At 43.4% G+C, this 18,009-nt stretch overlaps 1 protein-coding gene and 1 long non-coding RNA gene across 2 annotated transcripts; one reads left to right on the forward strand and one right to left on the reverse strand.

Moving 5' to 3' along the window:
* Positions 1-4,439: 4,439 nt before the first annotated feature.
* PRR15 (proline rich 15) lies at positions 4,440-9,470 on the reverse strand. The gene is made up of 2 exons (XM_055420955.2): positions 7,260-9,470; positions 4,440-5,560 (listed from the first exon to the last, which is right to left on the reverse strand). Exon 2 carries the CDS (start codon positions 5,427-5,429, stop codon positions 5,049-5,051), a length of 381 nt encoding a protein of 126 aa, XP_055276930.1. The 5' UTR covers positions 5,430-5,560; positions 7,260-9,470; the 3' UTR covers positions 4,440-5,048.
* On the forward strand, positions 7,970-15,396 carry LOC129552499 (uncharacterized). The gene is made up of 3 exons (XR_008685250.2): positions 7,970-8,024; positions 12,974-13,061; positions 15,218-15,396. It is a non-coding gene; the product is annotated as an uncharacterized LOC129552499 (long non-coding RNA).
* The last annotated feature ends 2,613 nt before the right edge of the window (positions 15,397-18,009 follow it).

Genomic DNA, 18,009 nt, shown 5'->3' on the forward strand with positions numbered 1-18,009 from the left:
CCTTACTCAACCAGCAGGTCAATCAGCAGTTCCTTTCAGGGGTAGGTAGGAATCTTCATCTTCTTCAACATGAATCTTTCTAGTTTAAGGGCCAGAAATTTTTGTCTTGTGGGTAAGCAGTCTTATTACCCATGTCAGCAATAAAGATACTCCATTTATTTTTTAATTGCATGAGGTATGTCAGCAACTCTGATATGATAGCTACGAATCCATCACTTTGTCATCTGCAGCACAATTTGGTTTGGAAGAATGGCTGAATTCCTTGTTTTGAATACCTGGAAGTATCACTGATATTCTTTGTCTTTGTTATTTATCATGGTTTATAGCTACTACTGGGCTTCCCAGTTGGCTCTAGTGGTAAAGAACTTGCCTGCCAATGCAGGAGACATGAGAGACATGGGTTCCATCCCTGGGTCTGGAAGATTGCCTGGAGGATGGCATGGCAACCCACTCCAGTATTCTTGTCTAGAGAATCCATGGACAGATGAGCCTGGCTGGCTATAGTCCATAGGGTCACAGAGAGTCAGACATGACTGAAGCAACTTAGCATGCATGCATGCTACTATCACGTCTATGCAGTGGTCAGCTGTCCTCTGCTAGGGTAAGACCTATGAAGTTTTCTTAGAACCTTGTCTCCTAAATGAAAATCTTCTCTCACCATGAAGGCTTTTCATCCCATGTGCAGGGCCATCCTTCAACAAAGTGGTTGTTGATATGCCATGCCTGCAGGAGACTGGGGGAGGGCCCTGCGCCTCCTAGCAATCCCTCTTCCACATCTCTGAGCCTGATAGGAAAGTACTTGCTTTGCCATGGCTCCGAGGCAAGGTGAATGGGGCTAGAGAAATAGAAAACAAGTGAGAAGAACAAAGCTGTGATGGGACAGCCAGCTTATCGATGACAAAGTTTGCTCTGGGCTGCACACTTGTTTCTACTCTAAGAACCTTATTATACCAATACCCAAGGGTATAAAATATCTCTAGTCTCATTCTCTGCTTACCACGGAGATAATACTCATGCTTATCCCAAGAATCTCTTGTATTTCTCTGTAATTATCATAAAATGCTCCACAGATAAAATAGAGTTTTTAAAGATCACTAATCCTTACATTATCAAGCCAGCTTTTTGTGTTTGTTTCTGGTCTGGTCACTCTTCTCAGCTAAGGAAAAATAATATTCTCTATCTCTTTTCCTCATAAAAGGTGCCTTGTTATCACTGGATATTAACTTCCCCACTTTCCCATCTTATTCCTTTCTGGTTCACCTTAAAAAAAGATTATTTATTTATTGTATTCCTGTGCTGGGTCTCAGTTGTGGCATGTGGGATCTTTTAGTCATGGCATTCCAACTCTTAGCTGTGGCCTGTGGGATCTTATTCCCTGACCCAGGATCGAACCTGGGCACCCTACATTGGGAGCAGGGAGTCTTAGCCACTGGACCACCAAAAAAATCCCTCAAGTTAGCCTTTTATTTGAAGTTATTTCTCCCCATTTTTATTATTTATTTATTTTAAACCACCCAAATTTTCTTCGGTATATCTCAGGAGAACTATTTCTGACAAAGCTTCCCCCTTCAAACTTACTGTTCATTAAGTTTTTAGTTCCCTTCTAAGGACTCAGCAATATCAGCATTCTGGGTTTGCATTACATTTCAAAGCAGAAAAAATTATTTCTAAGTGTTAGGTAAGCCATAATGTCCTAAGTGTATACAAAACAGAGTCTCTGCTTTTGAAACGCAAGTCACAATGGGATGAACAACAGAAGCACGAACATAAAAGGACATTCAATGACCTGTAATATGAGTTACAGCTTGGCCACTGACTGCAACGACAGTCACTGGGGCCAAAACTACCTTGTGTATATATTAATAATTATCGTGGTTATGAAAATATTTAGCAAACACACTGCTAGATTATTGTCCTTTCTTTTCCACATAATTTGAAAGCATGGCATGAGAATTTCTTTAATTTTTTCCAAACTTGTGAGTGAAATTTCATTTGTAAAGGGCTTTAAGAGAACAAAAGTCTCTAACCTAATTAACTCCAAACTTAAACATTTTCCCTTTATTTAATATAAAATATCTTGACGTTTATACATTTTCAAAATCTGTATATATGTTATGGGAATGTAATTAATCATCTGCAGAGCGCATGAAGCCCAGCAAAGACACTTTGTCAAATTATCTCATCTTACTCATGATCTTTATGTCTCACCAATTTTGCTTGGTTTCTGATTTCTCTGAGTTGGGATTAAATCAGTGAATTCCTCCCACTGCATAATTAGGACTGCTTTAAAACTATGTAATTACAAACCTCAACTGCCGATTGTACATTGCACTCATTGTCACAACTTCCATTAGCATGGTTTTAAATTCTTTCAGAACTGTGGGGAAAGATGTTCTGTTAATAAGTTCCACTGCTATATGTCTGATATTGATTATGTGTGGCAATTATAGACTTGGGTGGGATCCAAAACTAGACAAAGAACCTGGGAAAATGCCAATGTTTTGTGAATTAAAGGAATTTTTAAGAAAAAAAAAAGTTCTTTAAAACATTAAAACTGTGGGTGAAAGAGTTACTATAAGATTTTAAAAGTATAAAATGGCCAGCTTAATTTTATAAATGGGTACAGATCTAATCTATTGGTCTTCTTGGAGAGGAAAAGCATTTTGGGTAGTTTTCCACTCTAATTTTGATTACTTACAGAAATTAAAATATTTTATGAAGGTGTTTCAAAGCCTGATTTGACAGCTTCTGCTCTGTTCACTCCCACTGCTGGTCAGCCCCCAATCTCCTCCCTTACAATGAACTTCTATGAGTCCAAGATCCTGACTCCCTCATCTTCATTAAAGTCTAGAGGCGGTACGTATGTGTATGTATGTGTGTGTTAGTTGCTCAGTCCTGTCCGACTCTTTGCAATGCCATGGGGTATAGCCCGCCAGGCTCCTCCATCCATGGGATTTTCCAGGCAAGAATACTGGAGTGGGTAGCCATTTTTTCCCTCAGGGGACTCTTCCTGACCAAGAGATCAAACCCAGGTCTCGTGCATTTCGGGTACTTTTTACCATCTGAGCCACTAGGTAGGCCCACTTAAAATTGTTGTAACGTCCTCCTCATTCAGAAAGCTCACCCCGAGGAGACTTTGGTCAAGTACCAAATATAAAACCAAAAAAACTTCATGATTAAAAAAAAAGAAAACCACCTCACAGACTCTCTTTTAAGAAGGTAAGGTGTTCATAATCCCCCTGAAAACAGTTTCTTTTGGAGTAAGTTTTTAGTTATGTGCTCATGTATCACATGGTTATACTCTATAAGGTTGCTGCTATCCAAGCTTGATTCACTAATTTAAATCCATTTAAGCCATTTTAATCAAGTTTCTTTGTTAAAGCTCTTTAGACAATCAACATGTTTGTTATTTTATAAGTTACAAATTTGAGAGAACAAAAAACTATATACAATAAATTCAGAAGCTCCAATCAAGCTCTTGTCTCTCATTATCCACATTATGTATATATTTATATATATATATACTTTTATCATTATAATTTCCCTGCTATGCATTTCTTGGGGGTGTGTGCATGCTCAGTTGTGTCCAACTCTTTACAACCCCATGGACTATAGCCCCCCACGCTTCTATATCCATGGGATTTTCCAGCAAGAATACTGGAGTGGGTTGCCATACCCTCCTCCAGGGGATCTTCCCAACCCAGGGATCAAATCCGGTCTCCAGTGCCTCCTCCACTGGTAGGCGGATTCTTTACCACTGAGTCACCTGGGAAGCCCCCATGCACTTCTAGATGTTTATAAATGAGCTGAATTGTGGTGGGAAAACATCCCAGGGGATCTTAACTACAATAACGCTCTTATAATTTGCTGGAAGCTAGTGGTATTCGTTTACTCGTTTACTTAAAGTTTGTAACAAAAGCAAACAGGTAGATTTTTGTTAAAAATCTTCAGGTTGATAGATATTTAAGGCTTTTCAACTAGGTAAATGCATACTTTAGAATACCGAAATTAGCTTTTAAAGCAAAGTGAGTGGGGAAAAAAGCTGACTCTGCACAAACTTAGAGTTCAGTCCACCTGTTTGAATAAGTATTTTTAGATAATTGTGAGTCAGGTTAATAACATACTTAAAAGAGCTGTTATGAGCATGGTGACTTATTCTACCTTATGAAGATGCACTGAAGTAAAAAAGAAAATTTAGGAATAATGAGTTGACACCTCTCCCTCTTTTCCTCCAATCTGGTTGATAAATAGGAATATCCAGCTAACTGATTCCAATTTGGGTGTTGGTAGTTTCTAGACATGTTCTCCTCTGCAGTTTTTTGAGAGGAGCTGTCAGGTTATGTGGCAAATGATTAACTCTGTCACTTTGGGTTTTGCATGCCTGCTTTTAAGTATGATGGGTTTCAGTTTTGCAATGGAAAAAAAATACAAAAGTCACCTTAAGTCTTACAGTGCAACAGTTTTAATAGTCCTCGCTAAAATAGGCAGTACAGTTTAGCAGGTCAACATTAAAAGCAATCTTGCCTTATTTAAAACGCTTCTACTTAAGAATGATTCCTGCTGTCTGCCATCCCTTCACTTAAGGTATAAGCCTGAAGAAATACTCCCAAAGTGCATTTCTTTTATTTCTCATTAAAAATAGCACTAGGATCTGCTTTCCAATAGCAAGCCCAGAATCAGAGTATGCCATCCTTGTTGGAAGGCTGCACAGTTTCAGTTGAGTTAAGGTCTCTTAGAGAAGTACGCTTCTCATTTCCATGGGGGACGCAAAAGCCACGGAAGTTTTTGGGAAAAAAAAAAAAATTATACCAGGTTCCTCTGTGGTATCTTCTCTTACCACGAATAAATATTTAATGCATCCTTGAGTCGTGGACTACCGGAACACTCAATTGTCACTTCAGTTTCCAGGACAATAAAATCTGGAGGCCTGGTGCGAATATTCTGAATTTGGTGGGATGAAACTCCACGTACAGGGAGGGTCAGAATTCTCGGGTTTAGAACTGGGGGCTGAGGAGGTGTGATGGGAAGAGAGTCCTGGAGCTCTCGGGCTATTGCTTGTCGTCGTGGGGGTCACCAGGGAAGCTCGCTTCCTCCGAGGACCTGACTCCCTCGGGGAGCAGAGTGGCGCGCACTTTTCTCTTCTCCTTAAAGCGGCCTGAGCGCGAGATCTTCAAATTTCGGCGGCTGTTGCCCGATTTCTCCCCACCCAACTTGTCCAGCTTGTGGGGCTCGCCGGCGCCCCCGAGGAGACTAGGGTGCTGATTCTCCCGGGAGCTGCTCGTCCAGTCCTGGACGGGCGGCGCGGGTTCCCCGGGGGCAGGCTGGGCTGGCGGCTGCGCACCCCCGGCGGCCTCCTTGTTCTTCTTCCTGCTGTTCGTTAGCGAATTCCACCAGGAGCCCGAGCTGCCGGTGCCGCCGCCGTCGGCCATGGCAGGCCGGCCGAGGGGCGCGGGGCGCGGGGAAGGGCCTCGGCGGCTGCAGCTGCTCTCGGGTCCACCCGACCCTGCCCCGGCCTCTCGCGAGCGGGCTGCGGGCTGGGAGCAGAGGCCAGCGGCTTGTGCTGGGGAAGAAAACAAAACTTGGTTACTGGGTTTGTCGAAGTCACGTGCGCCCCAATCCCACTTCCTGTCCTGTGCTTCAGCGGGCGCCGGATCGGCTGGGGTCCGCTGGTCCGCAGCCGCCGGCGTTCAGAGCGCCTCGCCGCGCCCCCCAGAGCGCAGGCGGACGAACCGCCTCCCGGGCGCCGCCTTCTGGTCTGGAGACGGAGTCTTGGCGCTGCCCGGCTTCCAGGATAGGGCAGTGGTCCGCGCTCGAGGGCCACCCAGGGGTGGGTGCCGGGGCTTCTGGATTAAGCAGGCCCCAGAGAGAAAAAGGCCCATCCTGTCAGTCTGCCCCATTGTAAACGACGCCCAAAGGTGACCCACCCGGTCCAGAGCAACACGTGGGAGGAGGGCGCCCGGACGCAAGCGCGTCCCCGCTGTAGGTGAGCACAAACAGTAGACCGCAGACAGTTCCGAAATTTCCCTCAAAGGTTTTTGCTCCCTAGACTTTTGTCCCTGGATCCTTTTTCGATGTCATTTTTCGGGGGCGGGGGCTGGGGATTTACAGACCAGCAAGAGCGAGAGACAAGCTCGTGGTGTTTTGTTTTGTTTCTTTTAAATTCTGCTTTTGACCAAACGTCTGCCTTGTGACTTTCAGAGAAGCATGTCTAGACTTCCCTTGAAAACCGCCGTCCTACTCTTCCTTTTATTCCCCAAAGACCAATCTTGCGTCTCTTTGAAGCCACCCCCGGTCGGCAGTTGAGATGAGCCCAAGTACCTCTTTCCTTAGTTCTGTATTAAAATATGCACCGAGTCTGTGTGTACTAGGCAACTCGGGATTTTTAGTTCAAATTAAAGGCTTCTGTTCTTTTCCTTGAGCAATTCCCTCCTCCAAAGGAGAGGGCGCACAGCGGAACTCCAATCTGCCCTCCTCCCAGCTTTTAAAACAGCACACAGCGGAAAGAAAAGGCAAAAAGTGTTACTAGCACTTAAGGTGCGAATAGCAGAAGCGAGACTTCTCGGCCCACATTCTGTGCTGGGTCTACACCGCACTAACTCCACGAATGAGTAGGATTCGCTGGCGCCGCGGCTCATTTCCAGGTTTCCGCTGGGCTCCTTCCCATCCCACGCGCGCGACGCTCCTGGGATTCGCCGGCGCTGGAGAGCGAAACTTCGGCGGTGTTTGTGGTTAGAAACTCTCCTCCCCAAACCGCCGGGAGAGAACCCGAACGCCTACGCCAGAGGCCGCCGCGGCCTCGGCTGAGCCGGGAGACCTTGGCACCGGCTTCTCCCCAAGACTCCCCGAGGGCACACTCGGGCTGCGACTTGAAAACAATAGAAGAAAAAAAAATGGCCAAAAGTTCTTTCCCTGCTGAAGGCACCCACACCCTCTGGCACAGTTTGCAATGGATTTGCAAACGTCCATTCTCCCTCCACTTTATAGATCGGAAAAGCACCCCCAAGTTGTTCACTGATGGTGGTGATAGTGATAGTGGTGGCTGTTCTGATGCTGCTTTCTGTCTTCTACCCTACGCTGTCTTCTCCACAATCAACTTTGTATGCACAGAAGGGCTATGCACGTATTGCTCAAGGAAAAGATTGCAAATTACGCAGAGCGCCTGCTTCTAACAACTTCTCCTCGGGAGCTGGGGGAACTCCCCAGGGGGACACCCCGGAGTAAGCTCTGTCTTGGAGGACGGAGATCACCCCATCGCTCACCTGCTCAGGCTTCCCTGGACCCCGTGGCTCCGCGCCTCTCTTCCCGGGCAGAGTCGGGATCGCGTGCGCTTGGGTTAATCTGGAAGTCGGGGAGCGGCGTTCCTCTGTGCGGTCTTGGAGAGGTCGGGCTTCTTTCTGAAAGGTGTGCCAGCCGAAATCGCTGCAGTCCAGCTAAGCCGATTGCTGCGGCTAGTCTCCCCTGGCGCCTCCGATTTCCTGGCGCAGCGGCGACAGTAGCCCGGAGCTCCAGGTGTGGTTGGATCCGGCTGGAGGGCCCCGCGGTGAGTGGGTGACAGGCTCACTGCCCCAGGTGAATGGCCAGGCAAGTTTTCCCGTCTAGTAGTCTCATTCTCGGACGAGTCCCTTTTCCCTGGTAGCACCGCCCGGGAGCGGCCGGAAGATGGAACCTCAACTGCTCACTATGAAGCATTGAACCTCCCTACCGCGTCGGTTCAGCGCGGGAGAAGACATCTGCCCACCTGCTGGTTATTCGCCAAGTGATTCTGGAAACCAGAACTCCGGGGCAGCGGGAAGAAAGAAAAGAAAAGAAAAAAAATAAAAATAAAAAAAGAACCCAGGAGGCGGCCACTGCAGCCACAGGTGCAGGTAGAAAGTTCGCGTTCCCGCCCTCCAGGGACGAGATTGGACCAGGTCGCATACGTGGCGCCAGCCTTGGGATGTCTGATTGGAGAAAGGCTCCGTGTGTGCCGCTCCGGAGCCGGACTCCTGGAAGAAGAAACAGAGGCCGGGAGATCAAGGCTGCAGGTGGGCGCCGGTGGACAAAAGTCATCGCAGTTCTCCCTCTGCCCCTACACCAATTTCTTTTTCCCTTTACTCTCCGGTTCCCCTGCTGTGGCCACTCAGCTCCTGGAATCTCAAGTTTTCTAACTCCCAGGAGCCATTCCATAACCAGGCAAAATATTGCAGAGCTGCAGGCGCCCTGAGTTGAAAGGCTGTAACATTAACAAGTTCGTTATGTGCTAGCCAGGCGCTGTTCCAAGCGCTTTCTGTGGATTAACTCATTTACTCCTCCTCCCAGCAACCCTAGGAGGTAAGAACTATGATTATCCTCAGTTGACAGGCGAGGACAACTTAGCTGCGAAAGGTAAACGGTTGCCCAAGGTTACACGGCTGGTACTTGGTAGAGCTGTATTTGTACCCCGGAGATCTGCCTCCGGCTCCCGGGGGTTTTATCTGCACCTTATACCACAGCTTGCCCCTCAGTGTCGGGCTCTTAGCACGACTCAGTGAGCATGGGAATTACCTTTTCTCGGGTCTGGAAGTCTGTGGACCGCCACTGCACTCGGGGAGTACAAATCCAGCCCAGAGCTGGAAGTCAAGTAAGTGAACCTGCCCATTGCCGGTCAAGTTTCAGGAGGCTTTTGTTCCCAGGAACAAATGGGTGGTTTTTGTTACCTGGACAGAAAGGCTTTGACATAGGGAATTTTCAAGGCAGAGGTGCAACCGGCTTCATCTTCCAGGATGCATTTCTTTTTCAAAGAACTGTTTTGCTGCTCCCTGAGCTCAGTGTGTAACTTCTCTGAAGGACTGGAGCAACTGACATCCCAGCATGTTGGTTCTGAGGACTTGCCAAAGGGGTGAAAGTAGTGGAAGACATGATACCTAGGTATTCCATAACTTAAAATTTGGAATTAATAGAAATTCTTATGGTGCTGCTGCTGCTAAGTCGGGTCAGTCGTGTCCGACTCTGTGCAACCCCACAGACGGCAGCCCACCAGGCTCCCCCATCCCTGGGATTCTCCAGGCAAGAACACTGGAGTGGGCTGCCATTTCCTTCTCCAATGCATGAAAGTGAAAAGTGAAATGGAAGTCGCTCAGTTGTGTCCGACTCTTAGCGAGCCCATGAACTGTAGCCTACCAAGCTCCTCCGTCCATGGGATTTCCCAGGCAAGAGTACTGGAGTGGGGTGCCATTGCCTTCTCCAGAAATTCTTATAGATGGTTTCAGTTTATGAAATATGGTAAAAATACAAATACTTTATATTTTTAACTTTCGTTTAACATTCTTGGATTTTTAAAATGATAACCACAGCAGCATGTATTTGAAAGTGATGTATTTTCATATATTTATTGGAATTAATTTTAGAGAGAAAACTTACAATGTCAGCACCAGAATGGAACAAAGATAAGCCACCAACTGTGATAGAAGGACAGGACAAGTTGTCATAGTTCCATTCTGTTACAGAGAAGACACTGGACCAAGGAGGAAGGCCCAGTCTGAGGAACCCTCGCAGCTCAAAAGTGGTAGAGCTGGGTTGCTATGTTGTTTGTTGATCAAATCGGTGAAGGAAAAAAAAAAACAAAAACATTTAGGAAAAGAAAATGAGTCCTGCCAAATGGCTCCTCATCAAGCATGAATGAACAGAGGGCCAGCATTTTCTTAATAGATCAACATCGAACCGCTGAAATTAAATAAGTTCAGTCTCTTACATCCCTCCCATTTGTATTTAACAACTTTTTGAATATTTCTATGTTTCATTGGTTTGCTAACACCTTACACATAACCCTTGAGTGCAGTAAAAACATTAAAATGGAGACCTGAGAACTAAGAAGAAATGAGGGAGAAGGGACTAGGGAGATGGAGAATGGGTGATCACTCCAGGTAGAGGGAAGGGCACACACAAAAACCGTGAGCTGTGAAGGAGTTTAGGATTTTTAAGGAGTGAAGAGGCCAGTGTGATCTGAGTGCAAAGTGAGCTGAAGCACTGCAAGAGCCAAAGCTAGAAAGATGGGTGTGAGCAGGCCATTCAGGACCCTGTCACTTGTAGGATTTTTGAACGTAATTCATCAAAGGGGAAGGAACATGGTAAGATCTGCATTTAAAGTATCACTGAAGCTGCACAGAGTAAATGGAAGAGGGACAAGATGGGGCTATGGGAAAACCACGTAGGAGCTGTTGGAATACTTCCGGTGGGATATTTTGATGGCTTCTGGGAGAGTGCTGGAAGTGTGGATGGTGAGGAGAACGTGTGCCATGCTCAGTCACTCTATTTAGTTGTGTTTCCCTCTTTACAACCCCGTGAACTGTAGCCCGCCAGGCTCCTCTGTCCATTGAATTCTCCAGGTAAGAATACTGGAGTGGGTTGCCATTTCCTCCTCCAGGGGATCATCCCAGCCCAGGGAACGAACTCCTGTCTCCCGCGTCTCCTGCGTTGGCAGGCAGATTCTTTTACCACTGAGGAGAATGAGATTTATGCCGAAGAGATTTAGGAGGTAAAGTCAACAGGACACTCTTTCATTCAGTTCATACAAAAGAGGAGCCTGAGTTTAATTAGAGGCTTAAAGGAGAGATACTTTTACAGACTTCCTTGTAACTAGGAGCGCACACATGGTCCAGTTCTGACTTCAGAGGCTATAAGGAAGACTTCTGGAAATGCTCCTTCCTGAATGAGGACAGAGCCTTCTGACAGAAGAACATCTTTTGCGATATCCTTGATTTTCATGTTGCAGCACAGTGTGAGGGTGTGCAGCTGCCCTCATGCAACAGTGAGGCAATGGACATGGAAATAAAGCCCAGCACACTACGGATGATGACACGGGAGTGGGACAAATAGAACAAGTATTTTCTGTGATACGGGTGAGCCCCTGAAGGAGCGCTGGAATGATCTATCTCCTGACTACTAATTCAGTGAGATAATATGGATTCCTATGATTTAACCACAGCTTTACAACCACAGTTTTCTGCTGCTTGCAGCCCAAAACATTCCTCCTTGATATAATCTAGTAGATTATAGAAAAAAAGATATTGTTCAAAAGGCAAACAGGTAGTGTTGTCACATTTTTTCCTGATCAGTCTGAACAGTTCTTCCTGGAAGAATGATTTAGTTAAATGTTTAAGTAATGGGGAAGTTTTTAGAGGCGGGGGATGCATCTGCAAAAGAAGGCACTCTCACTGAAAAGGCTTGGACTTAAGGGAATGAGTAGATAAAGGTATATGTACAAACCTTGGTAAATCCAAAATGCTGGGTAAATCCAAAAGATGAGGTTGATCAGACTATCTGAGATATCATGGTAGTTTGACTTTTAAAGACAGAGTTTTAAATCAAAACAATTAAAACTTATTTTCCTCCATTTTTGAATCTAGAATTGTTTAAATTTACAAAAATTTTCATAACCAATCCCACGCAAAAAAAACAAGAAAAGAGAGTTAATGATAAACAATATGGTTTAATTATGTAACTATTGATCTAGGAATCCTGCTGTTTGTTTCTATAAGGAAAACATGGTGGTGGGGGTGGTCCTAAACCCCCACATTGGTAAATCATGAATACAGTGTAGATACATTTAAAAGTTGATTTATCTACCCAGTGAGTAGTCGTGACTTTCAATTTAAATATGCTTAGATTGGGCAGTATTTACATTTCTTCATAATATTTTTTTCTTGTCATTTTAAATTTTTCAGAAATGTGTTGATGGTTTGAGAAAAGACAGTTTCTTTTAAAAAAATTGTATTGTTTATTTCTCAGGTGACTTTTAAGTGCAATAAATGATTACACTAAAAGACAAAGGAAATGAATTTCTAGAGAGCAAGGTTTGCATACTAGAAATTAAAAGAGAAACTTTAGAATTTAAACCTGGCATTTGCAATTTTAGTAAATCTGGCATTGCATCAGAGGCTGAGAAATTGCTCTCTCTTTAAAGCATTTATGGTGGCAACTAGGGCAAGGAAAACATGCGATGAGAAAATATAAGACATAGAGCTAATCAAAATGAAGAAAATACAGATCATTTACATTCTCTTTACCCAGGAATGACCATGGCTGATGTTTGGGTGTTAGTCCTTTTACTCTTTTTGCCCCCTATTTTCACATTTTCTCCATTCACCTTCTCTCTTCCCTTCCCTTCCTTAACCTCCCTTCCCCCTTTCATCATCCCTTTCTTTTATACTCTTCCATTCTTTGAAAATTAGATTCGCTGCTCCCATGGCGTTTTCCTTTATAATTATCCATGTACTGGTAATTTGATATTTCTTTTCTTGTTTCTGTGTATTCACATCAGTCTTGTTGGATTTAGTTTGTAAACTTTTAAAGAGAGGACATTGCACCCATGCCTGATGGTGGAATCCACTGTTCATAACATCTCATCCTGTGCCCTGTCAGGTTAACATGAATGCACATCTAGAAGTATAAAAATTATAGTCCCAAAATATTACTAATCATGTCAGTTTCACACTTGACCTAAGTAAGGCTAATTTGTACAGTTCAGCCTCTCTCTGAAATTCAGCCAACACCAGCTGACTCTTCCCAACTCTCCAAGCCTCCTCTTTTCTGAATCTGGTTCCTTAGTATTCTTGGATATTATTGTATACTCCTCATTTTCCTTAAAAAATTATTTGTAGGAAAATTTAAGACCTAATCAAAAGTCACTTTTTCTAGAAATTCTTTTCAAGATCTTAGGGGCCACTGTATACTAAGTTCATGGCTTAGTATAAGTCATGTTTTGGGATAACCAAAAAAAGAGACTTTTAGCCTATAGTCACACCTGGGACAAACCTCCCTCCCCTCCCCAGATCTTTCTACTCCAAATTAGCTTAACTTTCCATGAAGACCTGTTGGGGGGGGGATGAGCATAGTTTACTTCTGGATTGCCCAAACCCTCTGGGGGCCAATGCTTATCAAGGGAAGGATGTTCTATTAATTGCTCTTTTTTGGATGAGCCCTACACTCACTTAAAATTCTGTCCCTTTTCCTTCAGGAGGAAACCAAAACAACTGGTTTGGTGCCCAACTTTTTCCAACAGGAGAATTCAACCAAATAACCTGGTGTGCCACTGGCAGGAGTGGGTGTGTTTTCATTTTATTGTAAAGTGTTTGCTTGGTGTTTGTCCCCATGACTCAGCTGTAATTTTCATATTTATTTATTGTCTGACTCCCTCACTAGAAAACGAGTCCCAGTGTATTTAGCGATCATTTACAGAACACTTTCTAGGTGCTACGTATAGTTCTAATTGCTTTATAAATACTAAGTTATTTAATCATCCTAAAAGCCCTTATGAAACAGGCACTATTATTATTATAGATGAGGTAACTGAGACACTAAGAACTTAAGTTACTTGCCCAAGGTCACACAGCCAGTAAGTACTAGAGTCAGCTTTTGACCCCAGGAAAACTGGCTTCAGAGTCCAGAGACTGACTCAGCACTCTGCTATGTCTCTCCATGAGCACTTGGCATGCGTGTGTGCTAAGTTGCTTTATTTGTGTCCTTGTGACCCCCATGGACTGTAGCCTGTCAGGATCCCTTGTCCAAGGGATTCTCCAGGCAAGGATTACTGAAGTGGATTGCTCTGCCCTCCTCCAGGGCATCTTTCCAACCCAGGGATTGAACTCAAGTCTCTTACATCTCCCATATTAGCAGGTGGGTTCTTTGCTACGAGCGCCACCTGGGGAGTACTAGAACAGGTTACTATGAGTCTTTAGGACTTGGCATCTACCTGACAATAATAGTTTTTAATATTGTTGAATGTGTGACCATCCAATGCATAAATAGGAATGTTTTCTTGGTTATAATATGACTGACTTGTAAAAAGAAATGTTATAAAAGTGGCAGTGAAATAAAGTTTTAATTGGTTATTATTCATAAGAATAGCCTGATTTGAGGACTTCCCTGGTGGTCCAGTAGTAAAGAATCCATCTTGTAATTCAGGGACATGGGTTTGATCCCTGGTTAGGGAACTAAGAACCTACATGCCGTGAAGCAAGTGAGCCAGTATGCCACAACTAGAGAGTCTGTGCTGCAGTGAAAGATCCTGCCTGATGCAACAAAGATTGTGTCTGCCGCAACTAAGACCCAATGAAACCAAATTAATTTTTAAAAGTTATATAAAAAAGGAATAGCCTAATTTTCTTTAATTCTGAGGAGTGAAAACAGTAGGTATGCCAAATTACCTGATACATTTTTGTGTTTTCCTTAAAACTGGAAGAGTACTATCATGTTGCAATATACATTGAAGGAGAGGAGGTTAGGGGGTAAGGTGTGAATTGGGCAGAACAGTGTAATACCAGAGGATGGCAGCTGATATTTTATTAAATATTGTACTTGGGGAATAAATGAATGATTTAAAGGACATGACATTTCAGAACACGGTTCCACAGCACATCCTGACTCTCTCAGGAAACAAAGATAATGCCACTTTAGTGTTGCCACTTTAGTGTTTATCAGAAAATCACTGATGTAAATAAAAGTTGTGTGTGGTGTTCTCTGGCTGGTCACCTGGATCCAGGTCAGGGCCAGGGTAAACTAGATCCTGTTAAAGGTGATTTGCCTTCTGCCGTTGTTCATTTCCCTTTTCAAAGAGTCGATTTGGTTATGCTCCATTCGTCAGATTTTATTTTCTCTTTTGTGCTTTGTTGCTGTGTCAGCTCACTAGGTCACATGTGTACAGGCATGAGGTGGATATCTGATGGGAGGGTAACATGATGCAGGGAAGGAATCTTTTGGTTTCCTCACCTGCTTCAAAGCCAATGTCAAACTTTAAAGTGAAAGTTGCTCAGTCGTGTCTGACTCTTTGTGATCCCATAGACTGTAGCCCACCAGGTTCTTCTGTCCATAGGATTCTCCAGACAAGAATACTGGAGTGGGTAGCCATTCCTGTCTCCAGGGGATCTTCCTGACCCAGGGATCAAACCCAAATCTCCTGCATAGGAGGCAAATTCTTTACTGTCTGAGTCAGAAATCCATAAGAAATAGCTGCTTTTCTATCACAGGCTGTTAGAAAAGGTGCATCAAAGTTTTGGGACTCAGCTTTCTGTGCAGTGCCAAGACAGGTAAATCTTACACTGTTCACTCTCCAGGAACATTCAGGTTCACCTATTTGATGTAATTTAACTTACATAGTGGGGGAAACTGCTTCAGATTTTAGATGCTTACTCTGGGCTTTCACTTTGCTATGTGTTTATCCAAAAGTGGTTACTGTTCTTCCCACTTTTTTTTTTAATGGCAGAGCAACCCTGAGAGAGAGATTACAAGTTCTACAGTTTTATCTTAGAAAGTTGAAGCAGTTTGCTCAAGGTCACAAGAGCATAAGAGGTACAATTATTTTGACTAAGTTTCAATTACTCTTTCCTTAATACAGTGTTCTTATATTTCTATTTGAATCTCATATTGCCATTTAGTTAATCATTAGATCAATAAATGTTTGTTGGTATCAAGGTTATTATATCAAAAGAGGTAGTCACACTGAAAAAATTCGAATTAGGTCATCATCTTCTAAGTTTCCCACTTAGAACAATGCTAAATCATATGTGGTTGCTTGCACATTAAAGCCCTATGGAATCACAGAGCACTCAAAGCTCAAAATAACACTGGGAATTGTAATTATATACATTTCTTGTGTAAAGACTTGATGGTTGCTTTGAATTACGAGCTGTGTGGCTTTGGGGAAATTACTTAATATCTTTAGGCTCTGGTTTCCTTAAATGTAAAGTGGGGATAATAGTACGCACTTCTCTGGATGGTTGCCAAGATTTAAGCAGACAATATATTTAAAAAAATTTTTTTTAAATTTATTCATAATTCTTCTTTACAAAGTTGTGTTGGTTTTTGCCATGCAGCAACACGAGTCAGCCGTAAGTATGTACATATCTCCTCCCTTGTGAGCTTCCCTACCCCTTCCCATTCTTCCAGGTTGTCACAGAATGTCACAGGGCTCCCTGTGTTATATTGCAGCTTCCCACTAGTTATCTTTTTTACACATGGTAGTTATATATGTCAATGGTACTCTCTCAATTCATCCCATCTTCTTCTTTGCCTGAGACAATACATTTATTAAGCCCCCAGCACAGTGCCAGACACGTAATAGGCACTCAGTAAATGTTAGTTTCTCCTTGATTAACTTCTTTCATTGGCTGTGTAGGAAAGTGCTATGAACAGACTCTAGAAGTCAATCACTTCCAAGTGCTTTTGGAAAATAATGAGTAGAGAGTCTTAAAATTCACTGTCATTATTGTTGGTTGGGGCCCGTTGTTTCCACCCCACTCCCCTGAAGAATATCATGCTAAAAGTTACTGGAGAGTATTTAATATGCAACAATTTGCTCTGAAACTTTTCTTTCAGAAACATACCTAATGATTAAATCAAATCAAGCAGAAGTTTTCTGTATGTGATTCAAGAATGCTGTTCACCCTTTCAGCACTGCAAGTGCATTACCTGTTTTGAAAGAAGGAAGTGTGCTCAGTTAAGCTTGAAAGCAATGTTACTAGAAAAGGATTAGCAAATCACAAGACAGAATCCTTAGCGGTAAGGTCCCTACTGAACTGTGACTGAGGCACAAGCCAAGGAATATGTTTAATGTGTGCTGCCCCATTAGCTCCTGGAATCTTAGTATATAACCCACATCACTGAATCAGACCCAGAGGAGGGAAAGAACAGGAGCATCATGGCTCTGCTATGCAGACATAGCACTATCGTTTCCAGAAATTAGTTTTTATTTTATTAAAGTAATATTGGAGAAGACTCTTGAGAGTCCCTTGGACTGCAATGAGATCCAACCAGTCCATCCTAAAGGAGATCAGTCCTGGGTGTTCATTGGAAGGACTGATGTTGAGGCTGAAACTCCAATACTTTGGCCACCTGATGTGAAGAGCTGACTCATTGGAAAAGACCCGGATGCTGGGAAAGATTGAGGGCAGGAGGAGAAGGGGACGACAGAGGATGAGATGGTTGGATGGCATCATCGACTCGATGGATGTGGGTTTGGGTGAACTCCGGGAGTTGGTGATGGACAGGGAGGCCTGGCGTGCTGCGGTTCATGGGGTCACAAAGAGTCAGACACGACTGAGCGACTGAACTGAACTGAACTGAATATATTGCACACAAGTTCAAAAGTCAAATGTTATTAAAGTGATTATAGTAACTAGCAGGGGTTTCTTTTTCTTTTCTTTTTGATGTGGACCATTTTTCAAAGTCTTTATTGAATTTGTTACAATATTGCTTCTTTTTAATGTATTTTTGGACTGTGAGGCATGTGGGATCTTAGCTCCTTGACCAGGGATCAAACCTGCACCCCCTGCCTTAGACAACAAAGTCTTAACCACTGGGCCACGGGGGAAGTCCCCACAGGGATTTCTTCCCTCATTTCTTCTCTTAGTTCTCTTCCCCAACCACCTTCAACAATTTTGGCTTTTTATTCGTGGCACATGCACATCTCTATATTTCCAAATAATATGCATATTATTCTCTCTTTTGATTAATCCATATTTGACCTCTATTAATTTCCTATTATGATATTTGAGGATTTTGTTCTCTTATACCATCATGCCTTCTGCTTCCCTTCTCACAGATCCCAGTAGGGTCATATTACAGTTTTTGTTTAATTAACTTTCCATTTTGATATTATTGTGCCTTTGTAGATATTGTTCAGGCTAAGCATTATAATATACAGATCATTATATTTGCTTTCCAACTTTTTGCCTTTTTCTAAAGTTAATAATGACCTCTCCTTGTCCACTCTCCCTCCACCTCAGTCCTGTCAATCTGCTTGTTTTGGGTCCTATTTCTAATGTTTTCTACACCTTCCAATGTTTTCTTGGTACAATTTTCTACAAGTGCTGTCATATCAATATATGTATATATATGTTCCATTTTGTTTTTCCTAAAAATATTCCTCCTGGACATCTCCTTCTGCTTCTGTAGGGACTGATCTGTCTCTGGCCCATTGGGAGTGAGGTGGTGTCACAACAGCCAAGAGAGAGGGGGTTTGAGAAGAAGGGAGTGGTCAACTGTGCCTGCAAATGA

The sequence above is a fragment of the Moschus berezovskii genome, chromosome 3, assembly GCF_049115385.1.
Source record: "Moschus berezovskii isolate FMDL1 chromosome 3, NW_MosBer_1.0, whole genome shotgun sequence".
Lineage (NCBI taxonomy): Eukaryota > Metazoa > Chordata > Mammalia > Artiodactyla > Moschidae > Moschus > Moschus berezovskii.

Coding starts and splice junctions, on each gene's coding strand:
- PRR15 (XM_055420955.2), bottom strand. CDS start 5,429: ATGGCCGACGGCGGCGGCACCGGCAGCTCGGGCTCCTGGTGGAATTCG.